Here is a 26,643-nt window from a genome sequence, read left to right as displayed (position 1 = left end):
GTTACGATTAGTTAATTTCTGCTCTTTCGTTTGCGATTAGTTTGGATAGGTTTCTCCTACGAATAATTGAAAATATCGTTTGAAGTTTATATGTCAATTTCAAGAGGGTTTTGTTAAGTTTAGAATTGATTTTAGGAGAAATATTAGATTGAAGCTCGAAAAGGATGGAGTTTACGGAACTATATCGCGTTTGTATTAAAGTTGTATTAGATATGTTTCATAATTGTATTAAAATCATGAATAATACATCCTACATTTATAATACATATTGCAATCTTCACTCCCTTTTTAATGATATCAACTAAAGTAATTTAGGTAACACACTTATAATACATGCACAATACATTTTAATATATATTGCAAACATCACTCACGTTCTTAGTGATACAAACCAAAAATAATCTATAAGACACATATAATACATGTTTTATTCATGAATAATATAAGTTTAATTCAGTTTATAGATCATTGTCTTGTCTTTCATTAGTTACGTTTTTCATTCATTCTTGATTCTCTCTTCTAATTCAACTTTAATATTGTGTAATACAATTTTAATGCAAATTTATTTTGCAGTTTTTTGGTTGATTTGTTACTATTAGATTACTTGTTTGATTCATTATTGATACAAATTTAATTCACTCTACAGACCTTTGTCTAATCTTTCATTAGTTACGTTTTTTATCCATGCTTAATTCTCTTTTCTAATTCAACTTTAATACTAGTGTAATACACTTTTAATACAAGTTTGATTCATTTTGCATTTTATTGGTTGATTTGTTACAATTTGATTACTTGTTTAATTCATTATTGATACAAGTTTTATTCAGTTTAGAGATCATAGAATGCTCTTTCGTATGTTATATTTTGCATTCATGTTTAATTCTCATCTAATTCAACTTTAATATGTGTGTAATACATTTTTAATTCAAGTTTAGTTCATTTTGCAGTTTATTATATCTCTTCACTTGTTACGATAAGATTACTTGTCCAATTAATTATTGATACAAATTTTATTCCGTCTACTAATTATTGATTACTATACGAAAGAAAGTAGAGAGAGAAAGAAAGGGAGAAAGAACAATAGAAAGAGAGGGAGAAAGAGCAGCATAAAGAAAGAAAGAAAGAAAGAAAGAAAGAAAGGGGAAGAACAATGTACATAAAGAAAGAAATGAAGAAAGAATAACGTACAGAAAGAAAGAAAGAAAGAAATGGAGAAAGAATAACAAAAAGAAAGAAGGAAAGCGATAAAGAGCGAGAAAGAGAGACAAATTTAAAAAGGCTAGAGACAAAAAAAAGAAAGAGGCGAGAAAGAAAGATAAATATAATAAAATACATAGTATTGTTAGATATTGCTATAAATGGTAATAATTAAAGAGTATATTTAAAATAAGTAATTATTTTTTAAAAGGGATCCACTAAATAATTAATCCAATTAAGAATTGACATCTTTTTAATTCAAAATTATTTAGCTTAGAGTCGTTTAGAGTGTATAGAAATAATGTTAAATAAGGTGTATTAGTAATATTTGTATTAATAATGATTATATTAGTTATGTTTGCATTAGTTATACATAAATTATTTTCTATATGCATTGTTTGGTGTATTAAAAATAGCGTGTATTAGAAAAAAATATTTATTGATAAAGATACCCTTCACAATTATGGTGAAAAAGAAGTAAAAAAAAAATTTGAGGAGTAATTGAGTCTTTAGTCATGTGAATACATGCATTAAATTCTCTTACATTACTAATACCTAGAAATTCATGGTGTTAACACAATGGAGTGTATAATTAATACTTGCATTAGTTATATACATAGCACAAAAAAAATATACCGAATAAAATATTATTAATACGCAAAACTAATGCATGCATTATTTTTATTAATACTGCACTCTACCAAACGAGCGGTTAAAGTTTACAAATATTGGCACTACACGGCAAATTAAGTAAAGAGGTGAAATCAATATCCTATTTCTTAGAAACACAACCTCTTTTCTCCTGAAAATCAAGCATATTTGGCATTAAATATAATTACTCGTCATTATCAATTTAATATTAGAAAATATGTGCTTATTTTCAGAAAAAAATATTATTCAAATTAGAATAATACGAATATCTCTTTCCTCCCTAATACGAATATCACATACGAATGCTTCAATTTATGTGATATACACAATGTTTTTCTACCATTTGAGTATGATATTATACATCATGTGTATAAAAATGGTGTATTGAAATATGTTCAGCTTATACAGATTATACGCACAAAATCAATTAAACAACGTCAAAATAATAATAAAAAAACTTCATACAACAAACCTATGTGTATAAATTTAGATTGCAGCATAACTTAACATATCAGTTTGTGTATATATTAGTGCAATAATTTATTTATTTTTGTCTCCAACCCAATTTCTATTATCCATTTTGAAGCTTGATTAATATAGATTTGTACCAGGTAAATTCATTTTAGGAGGTAAAACACTTTCTATAAAAAAATAACTTTATTATGTACGAAAACTCAAATTCGAAACTTTTGAATAAAGATGGAGGGTCACTTACGATATCTCTACGGCCTTCGATGATAAAGTATTTTAGATATTCATTAAGAATGCCAAAATTTATCAATTTAGTGTGAGTGCTTCCATGAAATGAATTGAAAGGCAACTATTAGTAATGTCTAAATGCAAAGCAGCCAAGTTCTTAGAATTAAAGACGTCTATAATATGCTTAGTGGATTTCAGACTCGTTTCACTTAGATTGTTTGTATATCTATAATATGCTTAGTGGACTTCAGACTCGTTTCACTTTAGATTGTTTATATATCATAATATTTTCGAGCATGTTTATTTAGAATTAGAAATTCATATGCTTGATAAATTCCCGTATGCTTGAAGGATCCATACTCATTCCACTAATCTTGATCAATACCCAAAACTCTTACAAACTCATTTTTGGTTTCATATAAACATGATATTTGCCAATCATATAAACTATGATTTGGAAATGTAAAAAATAAAATGTCAGAAGTGGGATTTGAACCCACGCCCTCTTACGAAGACCAGAACTTGAGTCTGGCGCCTTAGACCACTCGGCCATCCTGACTTGATGATAACAATTTTCTACATTTTTGAACAAGTTATATAAAAAAAAAAAGTACCATGCTTACGGCAATTTTCCCAAACTCTTGAGGAAATGTAAACAATTGGAATGAACAACTATGGAGAAGGTCCAAATCCAAATTAAATATATCAAAGTAGTTGCAAAATTTATTCATTACAATTTATAAGTTTGTGGAACTTTAAAGAAAGGGATCTTAAAAGCAAATTGAAATAGCACACACGTCATTGTTAACATCACTTTTCTTATCATTGAGATATTCGTTAGCTATTTTTAATATTGAATCATCAAAATTGAACTTTAAAAATCAAATCGAATATCAAATGTCCACCCTTTTTAATGAATTGTTTACCATATATATGATGAGTAACATTAACGAGTGATTTGGATGTATTGATTGACTTACACCAAAAAGCTCATAATGTTAGAGTTTGAGAATGAGTATCTAACCTCTATATGTAATTTCTCTAAATGTTAACATGTAAAATATAAGAAAAACTACGTTCTTAAAATATCTTACTCTTCAATACATAATTATCGAATTACATACAACTTATCTACTTTTAATTATCGATTATCGAATTAGTAATATCAAACTTTGATCAGATTTAGCATCTACTTTTCATAGTCATATGTATATTTATACATTACTCACTAATAAAAGGGAATAGCACCAGAGGCGTATCCAGGATTTCGGAAGGATGGATGCACTATTACGAAAATATGCATCTAAGATATAAGTTTGATCGGTTTGACCTTTACGTTCTTAACACTGAACTGTTAAATTTTAAAAATTATAGGTCCAACATATATAATACTACTAGTTTTAAATTTTAATATACACATTTGATTTAATTATATAAAAATTATACCGTGCTAATTTTTTTTAGGAATTTCCAATGTTACACACTTGAAAATTTTGAAAGATTAAAGCAAAAAAACAAAAGAAAAATTGATTGAAACGTCAAAAGTGTTACCGATAACCACTTGGAGGGGTGTTACTAATAAAAATAAGATAGATATAAGATTTAAATTTCTATCTTTACTGAGAGAGGTGCACCCAATCATCATCATATTATTATATGCTACTTTTAACGTGGGTTCACACCTCTATATTTAAATATTTTTAAAAAAAATATAACACTACTATATATTATCTAGAGAGGGGAGCATGGGTTCACGTGAACCCACGGAACCCCCTCTAGATACGCCTCTGAATAGCACACACGTCATCGTCAATATCGTTGTATCTATCATTGAGATATTCGTTTGCTATTTTTAATATTGAATTATCAAAATTGAACTTTAAAAATCAGATCGAATATCAAATGTCCACCCCTTTTAATGAATTGTTTACTATATGTATGATGAGTAACATTAACGAGTGATTTGGATGTCTTGATTGACCTACGCCCAAAAACTCATTATTTTAGAGTTTGAGAATGAGTAGATGATATGTAATTTCTCTAAAAGTTAACGTGTTAAATATTTTTAAAAAAAAAACTGTTTTCTCAATACATCTTACTCTTCAATACATAATTATCAAATTACATGCAGCGTATCTATTTTTAATTACCGATTATCGAATTACTGCTATCAAACTTAGAAAATCTTGAAGCAAATATCCCCAACGTCCACACACCTAGTTGGGAATACCGAACATCGCCTAATTACCATTCTTGTAATTACCATGTAAAAGCAGGGCAATTTAGTAAAAGGGGGAGAAATATGACCGTTGGGAAGATCGTCCCTCTATATTTACTTCCGCCTGTTCTTCAACTTTAAACCTCTGACGAAAAACACAAAATAATTTTGAGAAATCATCAACATACTGAGAAGAAAGCTTGATAATATTGTGTGCAAATTCTCTGAAGAAGGCTGTAAATTTCTCTATTTTGTGAGTTTTTTCTGTTCTTCTGCTATCTATCATCTTTTCGCTGAGATTTAATCGCTGAGAAAAATTAGTAGTAGTAATTATTTTCGTCTAACTGCTATGGAACTGTGTTCAATTCTCGAATCTTGTACATTTTTCAATTGGGGTTTCTTCAATTTTAGGGTTTAAGTTGAAAATAGTTTTTAATCTCAATTTTTTGTTCTCCATATGGAGTTATTCTAGGGTTTTTCTTTGATAGATTAAAGGGAATTGTTGCGATCTGATCTTGATAGAAACCCTAGGTACTTAAGTAAGATCATAACCATAACCCAGCAACTCTAGCAGTCATATTTTCCCCTTTACAAACAAGAATGTTAAAAAAAGAGGCATCTTTCTACTGCAATGTTAGCAAAAATTGAATAACAGACAATGTCTCGGAATCATTTAGTTAAGTAGGATTAAGTCTGCGTAAACTTGCCCTCCCCAAATACTGCTTCTGTGACTACATTGGGTTGTTGTTGGAGTTATGTTTGGTTATAGTTTTTGCCAATAATATTTGGTTGTTTGGAAGTGTAAAAAGTGACAACAGGGGTTTTGGTTGTTTGAAGTTGTATTTGGAATTTTAGATGGCGAATGGAAAAAAGTGGATAAAATGTTATGGCCAAACGACTCCCTGTTTGGCGTTATATTTGGGCATCTTTTTCTTACCCTCTTTCCGCGATTGATAGTTATGTTTCTTGCTATTACTGCAAAGCAAATGGTTCTTACATGGTTGCGGTGAATATAGAGTTTATACACATTGCTTCTTATAAAGTAATGTTGTTTAAGCTTTGGTTTTTGTATATAATGTTCATTTCTTTGTTGCTAAACTAGATGACCTGGTATGTTAGGCAAAAGACTATGTCTTCAGTAATGTAGTAACTGTCTATATTTAGTTGCCGTCTTGAAGATGGCAGCATTGATAGGTATCACATTACAGAGAATCTTTCTTTTTCCATATGCCCTTTATTGGGCAGAATTTGATCTGCTTATCTTGAAAAGCTATTACTAGCTTTTTTTATCTTTGCTAAATCTGTTTCGTGCTACCACTGCAGATGTTATTCTAAGTCATTGAATAGAGAATATAAATCTATACGCACTGAATTGAAATGTAACATAAAAATTATTTGATGCTTACATCACTCAATTGTTTGTTGTTGTTGCTTGTACTTTCTGTATGTGATCAATCATGTCTTGCTCTCATTTCATGTTATAACCTCATTTTTACATGGTGCAGGATCTTCTTCAAATTCTGTTGGGACACAAAGACATGGCTATGCTTCAGGATCAGAATATCAATATACATTTTGATGGTAGAAACCTCATTACATCAACCTGAGAGTATAATGCTATGATATACTTCTGTTGGTTCACTAAAATTTATTTTTCACAGGTGCTTCTTTGTTTGGAAAGAATGATACTTCCAAAGCCCTGAAGAAAGGAGGAGGACTTGGCGGAAGAAAAGCACTTAATGACATCTCTAACTCAGCAAAGCCTTCTTCTCTGCAGGCATCAAAGAAAAACTCCGCGAGTGTTATTTCCATCGGGAAAGATCTTAATGCCACCAAAAACAAATTTATTTCTGGGACAAAAGATAACCTTGCTAAAGTACCTGACAAGGGTGGTAGGAAAGCTCTCACTGATCTTACAAACTCGAGCAAGCCATCAGCAAAGCAGGGGTCCAAGAAGGGACTTGATAAGAAATTGAGTGCTGCTGCAGCAGCAAATATTCCAACTTCTGTAGCTGAAGAACAATTTCTGCATGATCATAAGAAGTGCATTAAAGCACAGAGGAAGGTGATCGACATGGACTTTTTTCTGAAGGAAGTTGGACTAGAGAATGGTAATAAGAAAGTTACAATTGAGCAAACTATGTCTTTTTGTTGTTTTATGAAGCAGTTAATAATCTGATTTCATATGACAGATATCCCTGTGCGGCTACTAGCATCTCCACGCGTGTCTAAACTCTCAATGAAGTCAATGGTGAGTAGGATTTCGGTTACTTCTTTAATAATTTGTTTGATCCCCATAGCTTTTATCAGTTATTTTTCATGGTCCTAGTTATCTTAAATCATGTAGTCTTATGATTCTGTGAAATTAGAGTTGCTTATGAACCTTTTTTCTGTTGGTTTATTTGTGAATCAGTCTTTGACGTACCAGCTAGAGACCCCTGTGAAGAAGCACTTTGAGGTAGAGGAGATGCCAGAACTGCTGATGTGTGATCAGGTTCCTAAATGTGAAAAAAAGGGAACTTCTGGAGACTCTTCACCTTCTCTGGGATCTCCAATATCACCAAAGCTATCATATATGAGCTGGAAAGATGTCAGCGATCCATGTTTCACCTTGACTGGAACACCTGATCGACTGAAGTATTGATGATGTATTCTTTGAGATTCATGATCCCCAAGCACCCCAATTCATTTCTGGTGGTCATCAATTAGTTGGCTAAATGACTGTTGAACTTGCTTAGTTCTTTCTGGTTTTGCGGCAAAAAGGCAGACTAGCTCCTTCGTCTCACATGATTTTACATTTTCGTCATATTAACTGATGTTTTGGATTCTGTTCCTTCTATTGTAAAACTTAATTTCCTGTTTCAGATGTTTATGAATTGCTGGAGTAGTCATTTACACCTTCTCTTGTTTAGACTTTTTTGCCTTTGTTTCTTTATCTCGTTGTCTACAAGGTTGTATAAAGTATTGCACCAAGAGGAGTAACTTTGATCTAAATTTTGTAATGTTGACATTTTTTTTTTATCTTCAATTGATTTGTCAAGCATGTTGTCAAGTCAACATTGGTATACGAATTTGTTTGGAAACAGAGCTCTTTTATCGCGAAATTAGATCTGCTATTAATGTTGACTTGTTTGTCAATCGTGCCTGGAAAACAGAGACTATGTTTACATATGGATCCCTACATTGTTACATTCCATTTAGGATTAAGGATACATGTAATCAGATCTATTTTTACATATCTATCTCAAGCATTGACAGAACCGGAAGCACCTTCTTTCAACGAGAGGGTATTCTTTCGACTCTTTTTCTGAATTCGGCAATCACTACCCCAACATCTTTCAATGACACAATGATTGTATGTGCTAAAAATTCAGTGTAGTTTGTTTTTTCTCATTCATAGTGCTCGATTAATCTACTAATAAGCTATCACTTTATTGTCTAAATGAGAGTTAGAAAGAAAGTTTCGAGCTCATATTGTTTATAAATTGAAAATGAATGAGTTGTTTGTAATTTTATCGGACTGACTCGTTATAAAACTTTTCTTTCTTCACTTTCCTCCTTGTCACAATTCTATCAGTCTCTCCCAAATCTACATACAAAAATACAAGCATATGACATGATTTATTCTATTTTGTAATATTGCCGTGCAAATTAATTATGATCTAACCGAATGGAGTTATGAATAACGTTAATCCTTCATATCGCTTAAGTTAAAACTAGCCATTGGAAGTATAATATACGTGTGACCATATATATATAATTCATGTTTACAGATTAAGAAAATTAAATAATGAATTTGACCGACTATTTGAGTAAACATTCCAATAAAAAGAATCAGTCTAATAACATATGGGATTATATTAGTTCCACTGCTTGCAGTGAACCCTGGTCTAGTTGTTACCAGGCTAATGTGCAGGGAGATTTAATTTCGACCAACCTTTGAGTTTATGCCTAAATTCCATATTATTAATAATATGTCTACGTGGTGTGTTTGAGAGAATTAATCCTAGGGTTGCAATATGATTACGAATATTCTTAAATTTTATGAAATGAACAAGATAGTTTTAGTCCAAAAACTCTCTTATTATTACGTAATAAATTTAAAATAAATAAATATTTTTCTTTTTAAACATATTTTTTTTTAAATAAGGAAATAGGAAATTGTCCTTTTTTTTCTTTCTTTAAACACGGTTGGCACCTTTTGACTTTTGATGCCGAACAGGTGGGACCCATGATTGATGTCATTCTCACCGTGTAACTAAAGCAATAAAAAAAGATGTCAGATGCTATGTGATCTGTCCGATGCCAAAAAAAAATTGCTTTTATAATCAGAGGCGAATCCAGAAGGAGCAGATAGTAGATGTTCATTCAAATCTCTGCAATAAAAATAAGTACATTTTATGTATAAAGTATTTCTTTTTTAATGTATATATAAAAATCTGGGGTTGTTTGATAGAGTATATTAGCAAAATTAATACATTTATTATTTTATACATTTTTTCATATTGTGTATGTTAGTTATACAATCTATTGTGTATTGAGGATGTATTGATATCATGGTTTTCTAGGTATTAGTAATGAAAAGAGATTTAATGCATGCATTGTCATTTTAAAAACACAATTACCCTCAAAATCACTTTTATATCTTTTTCACCATAATTGTGTAGGATATAAATAACTTTTTGTACAATGCATGTTATTTTTAATACACCAAATCAAATAATGCATAAAAATAATTTATATATAACTCATACAAGCATGACTAATACACTCTATAAATCATTAATTTTGTACATTCTACCAAACGACTAAGTGATTTCAAAATTCATTATATATACGAGTAAGATTTAGGGGTCGTTTGGTAGGAGGTATTAGGAGAAATAATCCATGTATTATGTATGGTATTATTTAGTACTACTATGTTTGGTAGAATTTTTGGGCCTAGGTATAACTAATTCATGGATTAGTTATACACCCTACATGGTATTATATGAGGTATTACTAATACCTTCCATTTGGTGGTATTAGTAATACGTTGGATTTAATATCATGAGATTATTTATGTAACGACAAAAATATCCCTCAAATCATTTTATTTATTTTCTTGATTTTATGTTTTATATTTGTACTAGAAATTTATTTAAATAAATTAGCTAACAAATTTTATTATTTAGAGAGAGTTGTTTATTAATAAATAAATGCAACACATATCAATACAATATTTAAAATACGAGTTCTTTAACATTTACTAATTGAAAAGGTAAATATATCACCACATGACGTTTGTGATCTTGATTCAATATATTATTTGTTGATTTATATGTGATTTCTATTTATTTGTATTTGAACCATTTATAAATTGCATACATAATAAAACTATAACTTGTAATTTTTATTGTAAATGTAGATGATTTATTCGATTTTACTATTATTTACCGTCTTTTCGATTTTAAAGTAGTTCTAAATCGAAAATTAACTTTTTTTAAGTGATTAATTTATTAAGATAATAATTGTTTATCCTCAAATAATTCAAGTGAGAAAATAGCAAACATGACAACAAATTGTTTCTCCTAGCTAGAAGGTTATAAAAAATAATATTGTCCCGGCAATTATCTACCTTGATCGATTACCTAAAATAGAAAATCTCATAATAATGCAAGAGTATAATTGGAAAGAAGCTTTTTGTAGAGTTTTAATCTAAACACAGGATGATGTCAAAAGTAATGAATCAAACACTTGATAAAAAATATACCCTATATTACTAATTCCTCCATTACTAATCCCTCCGTTTTGTTCCCCTAATAAACGACCCCTTACAGACATATAATCCAATCCTTTTTTTTGGACCGTGCGCGCAAAGAACATGTGGAGTGGCGGGAAGTGGGAAAAATGTTTGAAATTTGAATCAAACAAAATTTTCACCTTTATCATGGCGGGTTGTAGGTATACTGATTTTTATATTTTGAAGAAATTCTACTGATTGGTATTCAATTGAAAAACTAAATAACTAGATGTAATATTTGTAGAAATCTCACGTAAAGTATTGAGAAATTAAGGATTGTATTGATGAATAAAATTGTTAAGTACATACTATGGAAGAAAATTATAGAGTCCTAAGTTAACTATACTTAGAGTCCTACTACAATATTTATTACTACTATAATAATAAAATAATTATAAATAATATAATCCTAGTTGGAATATAATTTTAGTCGTAATCTAATCCTAGTCGACTCAACTAGTACAATAAATAGCAGCCTAGTCGATATAAGTAGTCTATCCTAGTGTGACTCTAATTCTAAAGCAGTGTTGTAAACTCGTGTGTTGTAAACATGTCAGTCAACTTCTTTGGAACTGTTCCTTTGACATTTCCAATTATCAGTTTTTTTCATCTTCAGCGATAGTCACAAAATATGTAGAATCGGTTTTGGTGGGAGGAACACTTTTCCTTTTTTTAAAATAAAATAAAAGTTAAAGGTCTCAAATTTAAATTTTAAATAAAAAACTTTTTGTTAGAGAATAAAGAACATTTTCCTCTTAAATTGGGCTTACACTGTAAATTTAAATTAACCAGAAATTTGAGGATAAAAGGTATAAATTTTAGGAATCACATAGTTTTAATATGAAATTACAATCTATCTCTATTTATTTTGTAATTACATTAATCCTTGAAAAAGTAAAATAAATCGGATACATAATATGTAGCTCGGATACATTATAAAATAAACCGAATATAATATGTAGCTTGGATACATTAAAGACTAGCTCGGATACATTATAAAATAATTTAGAACTATTAGAGAAATAAGAGATTTTAGAGGTTTTTAGAACTAAAATGGAAAGTTATAAATAAGGGAAACATAAGACGTGTATTTCAGTAATTTTTCCTAAAAGGTAGTATGCCAAAAATTATACCCTTCAAACAACTTTATTATGTTTTAAAAAGATTTCTTTTGTTTTCAATTGATTAATAATTCCTACATAACAATATTTACGTTGCAATTTTTGTATTGTAATATTTGAATTATAGTTGCAATATTACTAATCTTGCATTACTTGTTATTAATTTGTAGTATAATGCAATTTTGACATTATTGATTTCTACATAACTTGCTTTCAAACCAATTGACCCTAGCAGTAAATTTTTAGCTCCTACATCCACTCGTCAACTCAGAAAATGCAGTATTGTCCGTTTAGATCAACTTACTATTAGATGTGTTTGACTTTTAAATATATATTTTTTAGTCTTTGAGGTGTATGGAAAGATTAAAAAATGTTTTTAAACCCTCACATTTAGGTTAATAATTTTTTAAAAAATAAATCAAAAGTTAAAAGTATGTATCTTCTAGCTTTTGACTTATAAGTCAATCCAAACATAATCAATCATACTCATATAAGTGATATACATATGATTCCAAACTCAAGAACTGATGGCATATACCGGGTAAAAAAGATACCATTTTCTACTCTAGTTTATGCTACAAACTTTTTCTCTTAAAATAAAATTAAAAAAAAAAGATTGATGTTTTAAATTTCAATATGATAAGTTTCACATATTTCATTTTATCTTTAATGCTAATTTTTTTTATAATTATATAAACATTAAGATGTATTTAATCACAAATTTTAAATTTTTTACATAATTTTCAATTTAAATATAAAACCAATTCAAACATATCGTTATACACTGAAATCAACATCGACAATACGAGGATAGAAATAGTCTTGGCCAAGTTCATGAGAAGTTAGCAACATCATCCATTCACAGCCACACATGTCCAATCTCTATTTTCTACCTCAACCATTTAATGCGCAAAACAAAGTTCTCATAACAACAAAGACTAGGTCAAAAATTCAAGAATCACATAGATATTATCTTCAATAAGAAGAAAGATTTTCACCTCTAAAAATATAATATATAAAAAGGAAAATATTTTATATATTAGATTGGTAAACTATAAGTCTATAACACATGAGATCGATAAATACATATATGAAAATTGTAAAATTATTTCTTTTGTTCATTAATTTTAGGGATAAGGGTCTGAAAAATACCCAACTTTGGTTGGATTTGTTGTTGCGATACTAAACTTTCATAACAACCTATTACATCCCTAGACTATTTAATACCGTATTTTTTATCCCCTGAACTATTTAATAGTGTATTTTAAATGTGTCCACGTGGGCACATATATACCTTTAAAATACACTATTAAATAGTTCAAGGGATAAAAAATACGGTATTAAATAGTCTAGGGAGGTAATAGGTCCTCATGAAAGTTTATTATCGCAACAACAAATTTGACCAAAGTTGAGGTATTTTTCAGACCCTTATCCCTTATTTTTATATATATAAGTGATTTTAAGGGCCAAAAGCTCATTTCATGGGTTATTTGTCATTGAAGATCATCTTACCATTCGTAATGTACTATATTAATAACAGTTCTAATTGAAAAATAAATAAATTAAACAACATCGCAAAATTAAACCTAGAAATTCTTGAAATATTTTCATCCTTATATTATCTTTGAAAAGGAAAAATGTAAGTTGAAATGTTACATTCAGGGGCGGCTCTAAGGCTTGGCCAGTGAGGCCATTGCCTTATGCCCCAAAAATTTGAAGGCCCCAAATTTATTTAAATTATTATTATCAATTTTATTATATATTATATATTTTATATAAATAAATTTGTTATTGTATATTTTTTATTATTACTTGCTTGAGAGTATATTATACTAATAAGTTTATGAATTCTCATAATCTTTTCACGCATTATTTGATATATTTATTTTAACTTTTAATTTTAAATTTTAATTTTTTTATATAGGAACTAATTTATATATATCGATAACATACTGAATTTGTTTTCAATCTTTTCTTAAACTGTGTGAAGACAAAAGCATTCATGCACAAGTTTTCTTTTCGTTTTAATTTAATACTCCCACCGTCCAACAATACTTGTCCACTATACTATTTTGGGATGTCTAACAATATTTGTCCATTTTATAAAATCAATGGACAATTTTACACTTAGTTCTTAATTTACCCTTACCATTAATTATAGTTATTTCCCTATTATATTTTTCAAGACATTGTATTTATTATATTTAAAGGGTAATATAGAAAAATTACCCTTTTATTTATAGTTTTTAAGGGGGGTGCCAAGTCAATAGTTGGTCAGAGGGAGTATATTAGATGAAAAAATTATAATTTATTTTCAATATTCACCGATGAATGCTACTTAATGGAATGAATTATGCCATTTAAATTGATCAGACATTTGATAAGAAGGTGTATATATTTTTGATACTATCCATGCTCAAAACTTCAACTATTAAGTTATGTATGTTCTTTCCTTTTTCTTATTTGTGATGATAGCCAAATTAAAATTTCAATTTGAGTTTTGAATCTTAACATCGATAATTCACCACTTTATTTTTTGTACTCTTCTTCCTAATATATATATTTTTGTGTGTGTGAAATTTGTTATTTTTTTCTTAATGATTAATCTGTTGCATATGTTAGTGTATAAATTTTGATAAAAATAAATTTAAGGGCCTCTTAATATGATTTTGCCTTAGGTCACGAGATCTGTTGAACCGCCCCTGGTTACATTATATATAATGTAATTATCAACAACTCTCATCTCACTTGAGAATTAAGTATAATTGCTTTCAATCATTTACACAAAACTATTATGATCAAGTAATATAATATGGTTAACGCGTGTTAGTTTGAATAAATATATAATGATGATAATTATGAGTGTTGAATTTGAATCTTGGTCACGCAAATGATACCTTAGACTTGCACCAACAGTACAAGAAATTCCTATGCTCCTTATAAGTGCACTATTAATTATATCATAGTTTTTGTCTAAAATAGATATACATATATATACATGATTTTTTTCGAAATTAATGAGTGCATGTGGACCTAACTTTGAATGTAGGTCCGCCTCTATAAATGATAGCTTGTACTAATAAAATGTAATATTTTCATAAATCGTTGAATATATTGTTGACAATAAAATTCACGTCGAGAAAATAATAATCAAGAACGGAAAAGTATCGCAACAATCGTATTTGTTGATTTAAAGTATGAGTGTTACAATCTCTATGATTCCTCTTTTCAGATATAATTCAAGGGCTCTTGAGCTTGATCTTGGATTCAAGGGCTTTAAAACTTCTTCTTGAATCTTCGATGAACTTGAACTTGAACAAACTTGAATGCTCGAGCTCTTAAACTTGTAGCTTATAGAGAAATTTATGGCGTTTGTACCACGAGTTTTTCTCTAGCTTCTTGTTTAAAATTTTCTTCTATCCCTTTTCTAAATTACGAGGACCCTATTTATAGTTTTAGAATAGATGAGTTGTGATTGGTACAAGATTCCCTTTGGCCAATCAAATTTAAGTGATATGACATATGAGCTTTATGAAGCATGCTTGTCATTTCTGACATATGTCATGATTCTATCGACTTCTTGTTTGACTTGACATGCAACGTCATTTGCTACTTTGGCACCAAAATAGGCATCTAGGATGAAATGAAATTGAGCTTAGTAAAATAGGTTTATCTATTGTAACTCAAATCAATTAATTTGGACTTTAATTAAATTCATATTTATTGGACTTAAATAATTAATCCAATTATATTAATTCATAATATTTATTTGGATTAATATATTCATGAATTTAATATAATCCGAATCATGTTATAAATTTTAAATGAATATATATAATGTAGATTAATTTATTCATTTATGTTTCGATCACCAATAAATGAAATTGTTGAACAATTTTTTTTGAACTTAATTATGAGTGAGTAGGATAATTAAAATTTATTTTTAGAATAGTGGACAAATAAAAGTTAAAAAAAAAAAAAAAAAAAAAGTAAGAGTATAGCATAAGACGAATTATCCAAAATTATCTAGCTTACTCAATTGCAAATTACTACAACCAAAATTGTTAATTTGCGCAAATCAAGGTTTAACTGTAATTTATCTGGGTTTGGAGGGCAAAAACGTCAGAGAATGCCGCTCCAACACTGTTGAGTGCTGACGGTAATTTTCAAAAAACAAATAATAAAATAGGGTTTGGGCTTTTAGGTTTTGAAGCCAGATAGGGTATCAAGGGTAAATTAAGCACGCAGACAAGGGCAATTTGGTCACAAAGACAACCTTAAATACGTGGCGTTCCACTCCTTTCAACTTGTGTCATATCCTTCCCCAGGCTTGTGAGGAAGAGAAGAAGAATTACAACAAAACGTCGACTTTCGCAAGGCTAGTTTCCGGCGAGTGATTTCCGTCGCCGATCGAGTTTTCCGGCTGAGATTTGTTTTGTTTTCTTCATTCACATAATTAAACCAATATATCAAGAAGAAGAAGAATTTGCCATTGTTTCTGTTAGCGAGACCTGAAGATTAGTTGTTTCTGCGAAAATCGCATTCTTTTGAAAAGCATCGTCAAGTTTTGAGTAGAAGAAGTTGTCGCGGAATCTTTACTTGTCGGCAGGTTTAATTTTTGTTGGTTGGGAAGAAAATTAACAGGTATTGAAAACCCTAGCTAATGCTTTTCTGCGATTTTTTGTTCATTGTTTTTCACTAATCATCGGAGGAGAATATACAATGTTTGGGACTACCAGATATGTGGTTTTAGAAGACAAATCTAGGGTTATTTCCTTCCTTTTCAAGCTGTCAATGGCTTCAAGATTCATGATCACCCCGGAATTGCCTTTGTTTTGTCTACTCTATATTGATTCTCCAGTGCCGCGACAATTGAAGTTGCGATTTGATCAAAATTCCTTTCAATTTGGATTTAAAAATCCATAGTTTTATCTTTGATGATTCTTTTCTGGCCTCGTGTATATCAATCAATAGCTGAAGCAATTGAAGTTGCGATTCAGGATCAAGCCGAAAGTGCCTTTGTTTTGTCTACTGTATAATGATTCTCTGGTGCCGAGGCAATTAAAGTTGCGATTTGATCAAAATCCCATCCAATTTGGATTTTAATATCCATAACCTTATCTTTGATGATTGTTTTCTGGCCTCATGTATATCAATCAATAGCTGAAGAATTAAGTGCTTTCTGGTGGCATAGGATCTGTGGTTGGAGGTCAGAAATAGCTCATAAAACAAGAGGTTGAGGAGTCAACTAAGCATCTCAGTGGAGGGATTGAATACCCAGATACCTAAGCCAATCATCAGATTGTTCCCGGGTCCCCATTCCTGGAAAGACTCGGCTTCAAAACCTTAGGTGGAGCTTCTGCCTATCTTTTAGATTCATTTGTAATGTCTGCGTTTTCAATGTCGTGATCTCTTTTAGATTTATATGTTCAAATTATGATTCTTGATTAGATTCATATGCTAGAGATCATATTCTGCCCACTGAGCCACCTCAGAGGAAGGATGGTCGCCGGGAAATTATTTGGTGAACAAAGATTAATTGGCTATTATGAGTATATATATATCATTTTGCATTTCCTTAACACCGCTGAGAAAAAAACTGCACACCCTTCACCAAATTCCTGGCTCTGCCATGTGGCAATTCTGGGTCTACTTCATTGCTATATAGTTAACTCTTTGTGTGCTCTACTTATGCTAGCTGTTTCATCCCAGGTAATTTGTTAAATATATAAGATCTCTACTTAATCTCTCTTTTTTCTATGCTTTCACCTTTTTTCCCATCTTACATGCACAAATGGCGCAAAATTGGAGTCTGTACCTTCACCGTGACATTGCCCCCCCTTCCCCCCTCCGCAACATTGCCTCTCTTCCCCCCTTTTCCCCCCTATTATTTGCTTCATGTTTTAAAGTCCTTGTTTGTTTTGTTTGACGTGCTAATAGTTTAATACAGAATGACTATTAGACTTTTTCTAAAAGTCTAATGACCTCCCTAATAGTTCGTCCATGCCTCTAGCTCATTAAAGTTTAGGGCTGGGATGAGTAAGCATTATTATTAGGGCTCGTCGCTAGAAAATACTAGAATGCTATTACAATCGAAAGATAGTATTTGAGTAGATAGACGGATATTTATGCAATATGACAGCTGATTTTGAAACTGTTTTTGGTTAATAAGCATTTAACTATGTTAATAATCTTTCTCTGGCTCCTTCCCAAATATTGATATTTATGTTCTCTTTTGCTGCCTTGTCCAATTAATATGTGTAATGAGATACACTTCTGAATTTGAGTTTGTATGAAGCAATGTGGCTATGGTAAAACCTAGTTAAAAAGTATTCATGTAAACCTAGTTAAAAAGTATTCCTATAATTTGTGTCTAGTTTACTCATGAAAATACTGCAATTGCGGAGTCTCAAATAACTTAACGATGCTAAGTGGAATATTTTAATTGTGCAGACTTGCTTGTGTACATGTCCTGATAATTTAAAATCGACATTTGAGTTGTTCAATTAATAGAAACAAGCCTATTGAAACGTTACACAAGACTTTTGGATGGAGTTTGTAAGTTGATTGGATCCATATCTGGCAACATGCTTAGTACTGTAAGTCCGGAAGTTGCAAAGTCTATAAATGCTGAGCTGAGTTGGAAGTCTGTGACAAAGGGAAGGCGGTCTAGGAGGACAGTTGCTAGACGCCTCAATGAGGGTATGAAGGTGATGAACAGGAGTCCTAAGAGGGTTGGAGATTTTTCAGGCTCAGATTCTGACAAGGTACCTTGTGATTCTTTTGTAATTTTTTTATCAATACAATTTTTAGTGTGTCTAATTGTTGCATCTATTAAATATTTAGCAGATTCATGGTGCTGGATGTTGGTCTTCTGATAAAGATGAACATGTTCCAATTAAGAAAAGAAGGAATTTGCTTCAAACTTCATTGGCGCAATCTCGAAATCCATCTATTGACTGTGAAGATTCACTATCACCACAATCTCTTCTAGCAACTCCTATGCCATCAGAAGACTCCAAGCAAATTTCGATCTATAGCCATTCATCTGATAATTGGAGTTCAGACCCACGTTCTAGTGGACGTGCGTTGAGATTTGACAGAAAGGTAGCCCGTAAAGTTGGTCTTAGTGATAGATTGGTAGATGCTAAAAGTTCTAAGGTTGCTACTGGGAAACTTTACAATTCAGAAGACTTCTTGGGAATTGCGCTTTTAGCTGATGCTGCTTGCACTAATGACAAGGATGGTGACCTTGATAATGCAAAGGAAGCACATGCTATGGTTGCATGTGCAGCACCAGGGGGATTTGCTGGGTCTGCTCCTCATCCGAAGGACATATCGGCCCTGAAGGAGTTGACGGATCCTGGTAGAGGAGATATGATGCATGGAAGCAAGATGGAGGCCTCCACTGTTAATGAATCGGTTGTTGCTCTTAAAGTTTTTGCTGACTTTAAAGAACCATCAGTTGTAAGTAGACTAGTGTCACCAAAGGTCGACAGAATACACTGGGATCTCAACACCTTAGTGGAAACATGGGTGCAACCTCCCAAGGATTCCTCTATGGAAAATGCCTTTGCCAATGGCTTAGATAATGGAGCACAGAAAGAGAAACTCAAAATAGAAATTTGTGATAAAAAAGGGGATTTTGAATACTATAAACCCATTTCTGGGCATCCTGATCAAAATAGAACAGTTTATGAGCTTGCTGAAGTATGCAAGCTTGAATCAGTCTTAGTTAATGATAGAATCTCTGGTGAGTTTGGAAACATTGTTTGCCATTCTACCAAAGCCTTGGACTTTTTATCTGCGCAAAGAGAAACATTTGATGAACTTGTCACTGGAGATGCATCATTAGCTGATTCTTCTTTAGTTAAATCACATAATGCTTCATGGATGCTTGTTTCAAATGGATTAATTACAAATGCTTCTGATGGCCTAGTTTTGACACACATTAGAAATTCTTCTGTAAAGGCTGCAGGATTTAATAAAGCTGCTTTATCTGAGGTCCCATACCCAGCAAAGCCTGGTTGTGAGAATGCCTCTAAATACATTGACTGTAGTGATCCTATAACCAGTGAAGTATCTGATACTAGTATTTTGAATGTCATGGATATTGAAAGTTCTGATAGTAATCCTACAGAAAAATATTTCTGCCTTCATTCATCCAAGTGTGAAGATTTGTCTGCATCGAAGGCCTCAATAGTTGAGGGCCAGTCTGTTACCGTTGAACCCATGGAGCAACATGACAACATTTTAGCTATTGATTCTCAAATGCAGTTAGAAGGGAATGAAGTAATTTCTAAGTTCAGTGATAACTTAACATTTAATCAAGTGAAAAACTGCACAACTTCTGGGAAGGACTCCTCAAGAAGCTGTAATGAGGGGTTGCAGATCGATGATACTAGTCTATTTGCAAGGAGTGCTTCGGCTTTTGAAGATAGCCATAATTCTGATATATCTCATGAAGATCATAGTCAACTGATTAGTCGAGAGCATGTGACTAGAATTGAGGCTGGCTATGATTCTCCATTTGAGGATGGAGAATTAAAGGGATCAATTATGTATTCTTTGGAGGACAATGAAATTAAGGATGGTGAAGATGAATGTGTTAATTATGCATCAGATGGTAGAGTTGACTTGGATTTTGATGCCAGTGATTACCCATCCTCTGAAATGGTTGAAGCAGGTTCTGATGGTTCACAAAATACAGAAAAAAGAATCTCGTCAACCAGCGGACCAAGAGTGAATTTTATGAAGGGTGGATCTGCAAAAAGCTTTATGAAGAGGCAATTCAACAGGGAGGACAATAACATTGGTGATAGTGATGGAAATAAAAGGTTGGGTCCTGGATCTGGATCTACAACTCTAAGGTTCAGTGATAAGATTGGAGGAAAAGAAGATGTTTTTAGAAAAGGACATACATCTGATCGCATGGCAGCATATGAATTCAGAGGGTCATACACGGAGGAAATTAGTTCAAAGAAAAACAGAGGGAAGCTACAGTCACGTATTGAAGGATCGCTATATTTGGGTGTGGCAGATGGGAATAGCGCTGCACGGAAGTACCAAAACAGGTGGGTTCTGTTTTCGAGACTAATGTCCTTTACAGTGTCTTTCCTTCAAGTCTTACATAAAAGTCTTGCTTTCTTATAAATTACCTGATAATTTTAGTACCAATGCATGTGAGTATTTGTTTTTCTAACTATGATGCCTCTTAAGATGGTTCTTTCCTTTGAGTCTTGCTTTCTTATAATTTACTTGATGATTCTTGTAGGCCCCATAACCTTATTGGTTGTTACAATAAGCATGTAAGAGAAGTTAGTCCAGAAAAATTCGTTGGTAGATATCGATCTGGTTATAATTCACTAGACAAAGGGGCAACGAATGGCCAGTGGAATAGCTCGAATTCAAGAAATTGCTACCCAAATGCTTATCGTGATAACTACTCAAGAAATTGCTACCCTGAGAGTGATAACTACTCAAGGCACTGCAATTTTGAAAATTCTGCTGACAAGTTTGGTGGGTTAAACTCTCGAGATCATCAGCAATCAATAATTTTTCCCTCAGAAGGTGCGCGCAGGCCACTTGTGAGGAGGAGATCATCTGTTGAAAGGGATGACTATTATGATGTCCATAGGAGGATGGTACCAATGAGAGGCTACCGGAGCCGCAATGGTGCTGAAAGTGTCTCTGAGAGGGTTGCAAGAGGTGTAAGGGAAGAAAGGTATGAGTTTATACCTGGTGATGGTGATTTATCTTCTCTACGCATGCCTCAGTATATACCCAGAGGAGAAAGAACTGGTTCTCCAGCTTCAAGTAGAGTAGCTCGTATTTCACTGCCGAAGAGGAGATATCGTTCAAGATCTAGAACACCTTCTCCCCATTCGTGGCATACACAGAGAGAACGAAACCTCAACAGCAGAAGAAGGCATAGTAGATCTCCAGATATAAGGTCTGATGCCAGAATGAAGCGAACAAGAATGCCCTTCCGGAAACATGGTTTTACAGCCAATTATGGTGAAGATTTCTCATCTCCAACAAGAGGCCACGTAACTTTTGGTTAGTTGAGAGAAGTTTTGCAGATGAAAATTCAAAGAATAGGTGGTCTCGTAAAAATAATTAGGTCCCATTGGAGCACCTGGTCAAGTGAAGTTAGATGAAATATTGGGGTCATGTAACTTTTGGTCTTTTGCGCACCGTTATCATTCTTAGTAAGCATTTACTTGTAAAAATTGAAAAATACAAAATAGAGTCATGTTTAGCTTACAAGTTACGCTTCCATTATCAAAGAGAACTTTTCTACTGATTGTAGAAGAGCCCATAAAAATGTTCAACATATGTGCTTAATGTCATTTACATTATGTTTGAGTACATTTTGATAATCTCAACTGTGACTTCTTTCTTAATTCTACTTTCTTCTATCCTTTATACTATTCATTCATTCTCTGTTGTTGTTCTGTTCTATATGCTTCTCAGATTGTTAGCTGTCTTATTGATGTTTGACTGCGAGCAAGAATCACAGCCTTACCTTAGTCTTTGCGTACTTTTTCTTTGACTTTGAGATTTTCTTTATTTGTTCTATTTCTGATGTTTTTGGAGTTCACGTACACTTTATACATATTGATTAGTATCGTTTGTATACTGCTAAATGCTAATGTTTCTGCGACAATGTTTTGCTTTTTTTTATCTTCCTGTTTTTGGTTTCACTAAATGTATATTTTCTGAGCTTTTTGTGTCTTTAACATATATGCCAATTTTGTTAGTAGTATATTATTTTCTGTCTATTAGTTTTAGCAGAGGCTTTCTAATTCAAATTTCTGTTGGCAGAAAAATTATGTATACAACAAAGACTCGAACAACATTACTGTTAAATGATTGTGATTCTGTCTTGTAACTCATATGGCAACTTTTTTTTTTAGTGTCAAGAAGATGATGAAGTGGTGAATATTGTTGTGCCTTTTTTTGGCTTCTGCATTTTATCCCTTTACGTTTAAAATTTTGCAGCAACGGAGATTGAATTAAGTTACTTAAACAATATACTCATTAAAAAACAAGCTTGCTAAAAGGATTCTTACAATGTGAAACACAACTTTGCAAGCAATGTGATTAATCTAGGTAATTTTTTTTGGTGGTATCATGCACGAAACGCTCTAGAATGGAATGTTTGAATCAAGTTTTCATTTCACCATAGATTGTAGAAAGTATTGCCTTGCAATTTATGTTAGCAAATTATATTTTCTTCTTGTTATAAATCCATTGAACTAACTGGATTGTCTATTGAGTTTATTCATGAACTTATATTTATATTCATGTATGTGTATTCCCTAGGTGATATGAACATTTTGGAATAACAATATATCTACTAATTTGACATTCAATATGACAACATTTAGATTGATTTCTGAACCTATAAATAGAGATATCATTCGCTATTGTAAAATACACTTGAATAGAAGAAAAGTCTTTCCCGTCATCTACTTATCTTGGTATAACAAACATTCAAATTATTTACATACTTGCAAGTTGCATGCTAGTCCAAACAGGAGAAATACAAAATCTTATTTTTTATCAGTTTTAGATGTCAGTTAAATTACCATGACGATAGATAAAGAACAGTTGAATATTATGCAATAAACAAAACTTAGATCACAAATATCACGGTCACATAGATCAAATCCAAGCTTGTAACTTTATTATAGCTATTTAAATAGGTTTTTCGATTTTTACGTAGGATATGACAAGACAAATATATTAAAAATTAAAATGAATTGAAATTGCTTTAATTGTTAAGAATAAAATCACATGAAATCATTCTCAAATCACATCGAAAAACGTCAACATTCATCAATCTTAGTATTTAACACAACAACTTTAAGTTTAATTGCTAAATTGAAATTATAAATCCAATATGAAATTGGAGATCCTTTTGAACAAGACTTTCTTTTCCTTTAATTTATATCTTCTTTGATATTTGGTTGAAATTTTTAATTTTAACATTTAGATATCTTGTTCCTCACACAGGTTTTGTATATCAATTTTTTTCTTCTAAAATTAAGCTTAACAAATAATTATATCTATTGACTAATATGCCCCTGATTCCACTTCCCCAGAATTTTTGCCCTATTTTACACACATGTGCTCTCTGAGAAGCATCAATTTGGAGCATAGCCAAAAATGGAAGAAGAATGAGGCGACAGAGAATTTGGGATTTTCTGTAAAAGGGTGGTTGCCCATCTCTGCTTAAGCCAGTGATTTCTCCATTAATGGAACAAAAAGGCCAACAACCCTTTTAAATGAACAAGAAAAACAAACATTATTAATATTTAATTCTTCCAAACACACGCTAATTATACTCTTCTTCCTCTTTTTCCTTCTCCTCTCTTTGTGCTGTTGAATGCTGATGTTGTAATGGGGCTATGATGATTGATTGCTTCCTTTCTGGGCTATGTTCAATCGTGGCATTGCGAAAAACCCGACCCGTATCTTGGCAGGGCGACCCGGTTAAGTCTTTGAGTAGCAAACTGGTGTCTGCAGCCATGGCGGCGTCGCTTTTCTCTTTTGCTTTGTTAAGAAATACAGCAAAATCTGAGCTCTTAATAACCCATTTCGTGGTCTTGAATGTTGAGTCCATTCTCGGGTCGGAAAACCCATTACGGGTTTAAGCTGAAGAATGAGGCATCGGAGAAATTGGGATTTTCTGTGAAGGGTGGTTGCCCATCTCTGTTTTGCCAGTGATTTCGACCAAAAAAATCAACAGCCCTTTCAAATAAACAAAAAAAATAAAATAAAAATTGGATGAACTTCATACGAGCACATTACACACCCCTATACTTGTCTTGATCTTCCTCTCTCTCTGTGTTGCTTCTGATGATGATGTTGTTGTTGTTAAGGGGCTGTGATGATGGCTTACTTCCCTTCTGGGCGAGAAAAACCCGACCCGTATCTTGGCAGGGCGACCTGGTTAAGGCTTTGAATAGCAAACTGGTGTCTGCAGCCATGTCGTCGTCGCTCCTCTTTGACTTTATTCAAATACAGCAAATCTGAGCCCTCAATAACCTGTTTCATGTCTTGGATGTATTTGCGTTGAAATTTCAGCTTTGATCTCTTTCATTTTATTCAAATACAGCAAATCTGATCCCTCAATAACCCGTTTCATGTCTTGGATGGATTTGCATTGAAATTTCAGCTCTGAAGAATGAGGCATTGGAGAAACAGGTGATTTGAAGGTGAAAAAACCAAAGAATTTCCCCAAACACGGAAAAGGTTAGCCCAGAAAGAAAGAAATGAGGCAAAATAGAGAGTTTGAGTTTTCCTTTACAGCTTGTTTGGATGGTTGTTGTCTATTACTTGTATTGTATTGCTTTGAGTTGTTACTTAACCGTTTTGGTATGATCATGATATTTCCTTATTCTTTTTCATTCTCATTTTGTCTTTGCTTATAATTTAATATCTTATTTTATTCTTTACCATACCTATTTATACTAGTTGTAAACTTGTAACCTGTATCCTACTTTTTTCTTAGGCTTGTCCTTTAAACTATTAATGTGTGACATTATGTAACGACAAAAAATGATACAATCCATCCAAACATTGTGTTCATTAAAATAATATGATACAACACAATCCTATATAATGCCATACATTATGAATAAATATATAACAACGATCCAAAAAGAGTGTTGAAGGGTTAATGCCCTTCGCTTTGCCACAAAATGGAAAATGGATTTAACTGTTGTGGAGATGACCCATGAAGAGGCAGTTATGATGATTATATCTGGGCTAACCAATTTGGGCATGGAGATGACCCGTTCTCATCCTGGCGTGGCAACCCGGTATGGCATGTGATTGAGATTTCCCTCCCATGCAACTGGCGTTTGCAGCCATGTTCTGGCTGGCTTCTCTTTTGCCTTATCATAAAACTCATCTGGGCACCTTTTGCTTGAAAAGAGAGAAGAGAAAAAGAATATTTTTCTGTGATATAATTTTAGTATATGTTGAACCTGCCATTTTCTGATACAATAATGTATCACCATATGTGTTCGGTATTAGCTGAACATAGCCTAGAAAGAAAGAAGAATAAGGAATCAGAGAGATTGGGAGAGAGATTGGGATTTCCTGTAAAGGGCAGTTGCCCCTCTCTGCTATGCCCATGATTTCTCCATTGATAACCAAAAAGACCAACAGCCCTTTGATATAAACAAAAATAAAATAACATACTTTGTGCTGCTGCTACTATAAGAAATATAGTTTTCTGTGACGACCTTTTGTGGCGACATGCTTAGTTGCAACAAAAAATAAGGTTTTTGTGGCGACACGTAAAGTTGCCACAATATGTGAAAGTATTAGTGGCGACCTTAATAGTTGCCACTAAAAATTATATAAATAGTGGCGACATTTCTTAGGTCGCTACAATATGCTTTGTTTTTTCCTAATGAATGATGGCCAAAGTTATTTTGTGGCGACTTATAATGAGTCGCTACTAAAGATACTTTTTTGTGGCGGTTATGTTGCCACTAAAGTTCGTCTTTTGCAACAAGCTTTTGGTCGCCATTAAAAGTTGATTTCTTGCGACAACCTTTTTAGTCGCCACTAATTATTTTGCTTTGATATTTATTCTAATTAAGTATATAAATAATAATTCTTATTAATAGTTTTAAAGACGTTTTGGTATGTAACTTTGCTATTATTAGTAGTTATAAAAATGTATTTGTGATAAAATAAATATTAAGATTATTAAATAAATCTAAGCACATGTTTTAAATTAGGATTCGTAAGTACATGAAGTAATTTCACCTGTATAATAATAGTTAGTCTACATACTACACAAATAACTAGTTTAGTGACATATTTTCTTAAATTTTAAAATATAAAATGAATATTAATAATGATAATAAAGATACTCCTTATCGATATTTAATTTTTGTCCATCCATATTTAATTAATTAATAAACTTTCTTCAACCTAAAATAAGGTGA

At 31.9% G+C, this 26,643-nt stretch overlaps 2 protein-coding genes and 1 non-coding gene across 7 annotated transcripts; 2 read left to right on the top strand and 1 right to left on the bottom strand.

Annotated features, from left to right (window-relative positions):
• Nucleotides 1-3,022: 3,022 nt before the first annotated feature.
• TRNAL-CAA (transfer RNA leucine (anticodon CAA)) lies at nucleotides 3,023-3,106 on the bottom strand. The gene has a single exon. It is a non-coding gene; the product is annotated as a tRNA-Leu (tRNA).
• Nucleotides 3,107-4,917: 1,811 nt separating this feature from the next.
• On the top strand, nucleotides 4,918-7,670 carry LOC125833220 (uncharacterized). Of its 2 annotated transcripts, none has more exons than XM_049512366.1 (5): nucleotides 4,918-5,019; nucleotides 6,265-6,346; nucleotides 6,427-6,876; nucleotides 6,958-7,016; nucleotides 7,179-7,670. In XM_049512366.1, the coding sequence occupies exons 2-5, from the start codon at nucleotides 6,304-6,306 to the stop codon at nucleotides 7,407-7,409; spliced, it is 783 nt and encodes a 260-aa protein (XP_049368323.1). In that variant the 5' UTR covers nucleotides 4,918-5,019; nucleotides 6,265-6,303; the 3' UTR covers nucleotides 7,410-7,670. The 2 variants fall into 2 exon arrangements, with proteins under 2 accessions (XP_049368323.1, XP_049368324.1); XM_049512367.1 differs by having other exon boundaries at nucleotides 4,919-5,018; nucleotides 6,271-6,346.
• Nucleotides 7,671-15,977: 8,307 nt separating this feature from the next.
• On the top strand, nucleotides 15,978-21,732 carry LOC125833188 (uncharacterized). 4 transcript variants are annotated; one of them, XM_049512329.1, is made up of 5 exons: nucleotides 15,994-16,312; nucleotides 16,863-17,018; nucleotides 18,122-18,435; nucleotides 18,515-20,742; nucleotides 20,943-21,732. In XM_049512329.1, exons 3-5 carry the CDS (start codon nucleotides 18,256-18,258, stop codon nucleotides 21,730-21,732), a joined length of 3,198 nt encoding a protein of 1,065 aa, XP_049368286.1. In that variant the 5' UTR covers nucleotides 15,994-16,312; nucleotides 16,863-17,018; nucleotides 18,122-18,255. The 4 variants fall into 4 exon arrangements, with proteins under 4 accessions (XP_049368287.1, XP_049368289.1, XP_049368286.1 ...); XM_049512330.1 differs by lacking the exon at nucleotides 16,863-17,018 and having other exon boundaries at nucleotides 15,978-16,312; XM_049512332.1 differs by lacking the exon at nucleotides 16,863-17,018 and having other exon boundaries at nucleotides 15,979-16,312; nucleotides 18,518-20,742.
• The last annotated feature ends 4,911 nt before the right edge of the window (nucleotides 21,733-26,643 follow it).

The sequence above is a fragment of the Solanum verrucosum genome, unplaced genomic scaffold (genome assembly GCF_900185275.1).
Source record: "Solanum verrucosum unplaced genomic scaffold, falcon-dt-bn FXZP01000100.1, whole genome shotgun sequence".
Lineage (NCBI taxonomy): Eukaryota > Viridiplantae > Streptophyta > Magnoliopsida > Solanales > Solanaceae > Solanum > Solanum verrucosum.
This window is presented reverse-complemented; position numbering and strand designations above follow the sequence as displayed.

Excerpts from the sequence above, each read along its gene's own strand:
- LOC125833220 (XM_049512366.1), top strand. The coding sequence starts at position 6,304 with ATGGCTATGCTTCAGGATCAGAATATCAATATACATTTTGATG. Across the intron at positions 6,347-6,426 it reads TATCAATATACATTTTGATG|GTGCTTCTTTGTTTGGAAAG; the intron begins GTAGAAACCTCA and ends TATTTTTCACAG. Across the intron at positions 7,017-7,178 it reads AACTCTCAATGAAGTCAATG|TCTTTGACGTACCAGCTAGA; the intron begins GTGAGTAGGATT and ends TTTGTGAATCAG.
- LOC125833188 (XM_049512330.1), top strand. The coding sequence starts at position 18,256 with ATGCTTAGTACTGTAAGTCCGGAAGTTGCAAAGTCTATAAATGCTGAG. Across the intron at positions 18,436-18,514 it reads CAGGCTCAGATTCTGACAAG|CAGATTCATGGTGCTGGATG; the intron begins GTACCTTGTGAT and ends TTAAATATTTAG. Across the intron at positions 20,743-20,942 it reads GCACGGAAGTACCAAAACAG|GCCCCATAACCTTATTGGTT; the intron begins GTGGGTTCTGTT and ends TGATTCTTGTAG.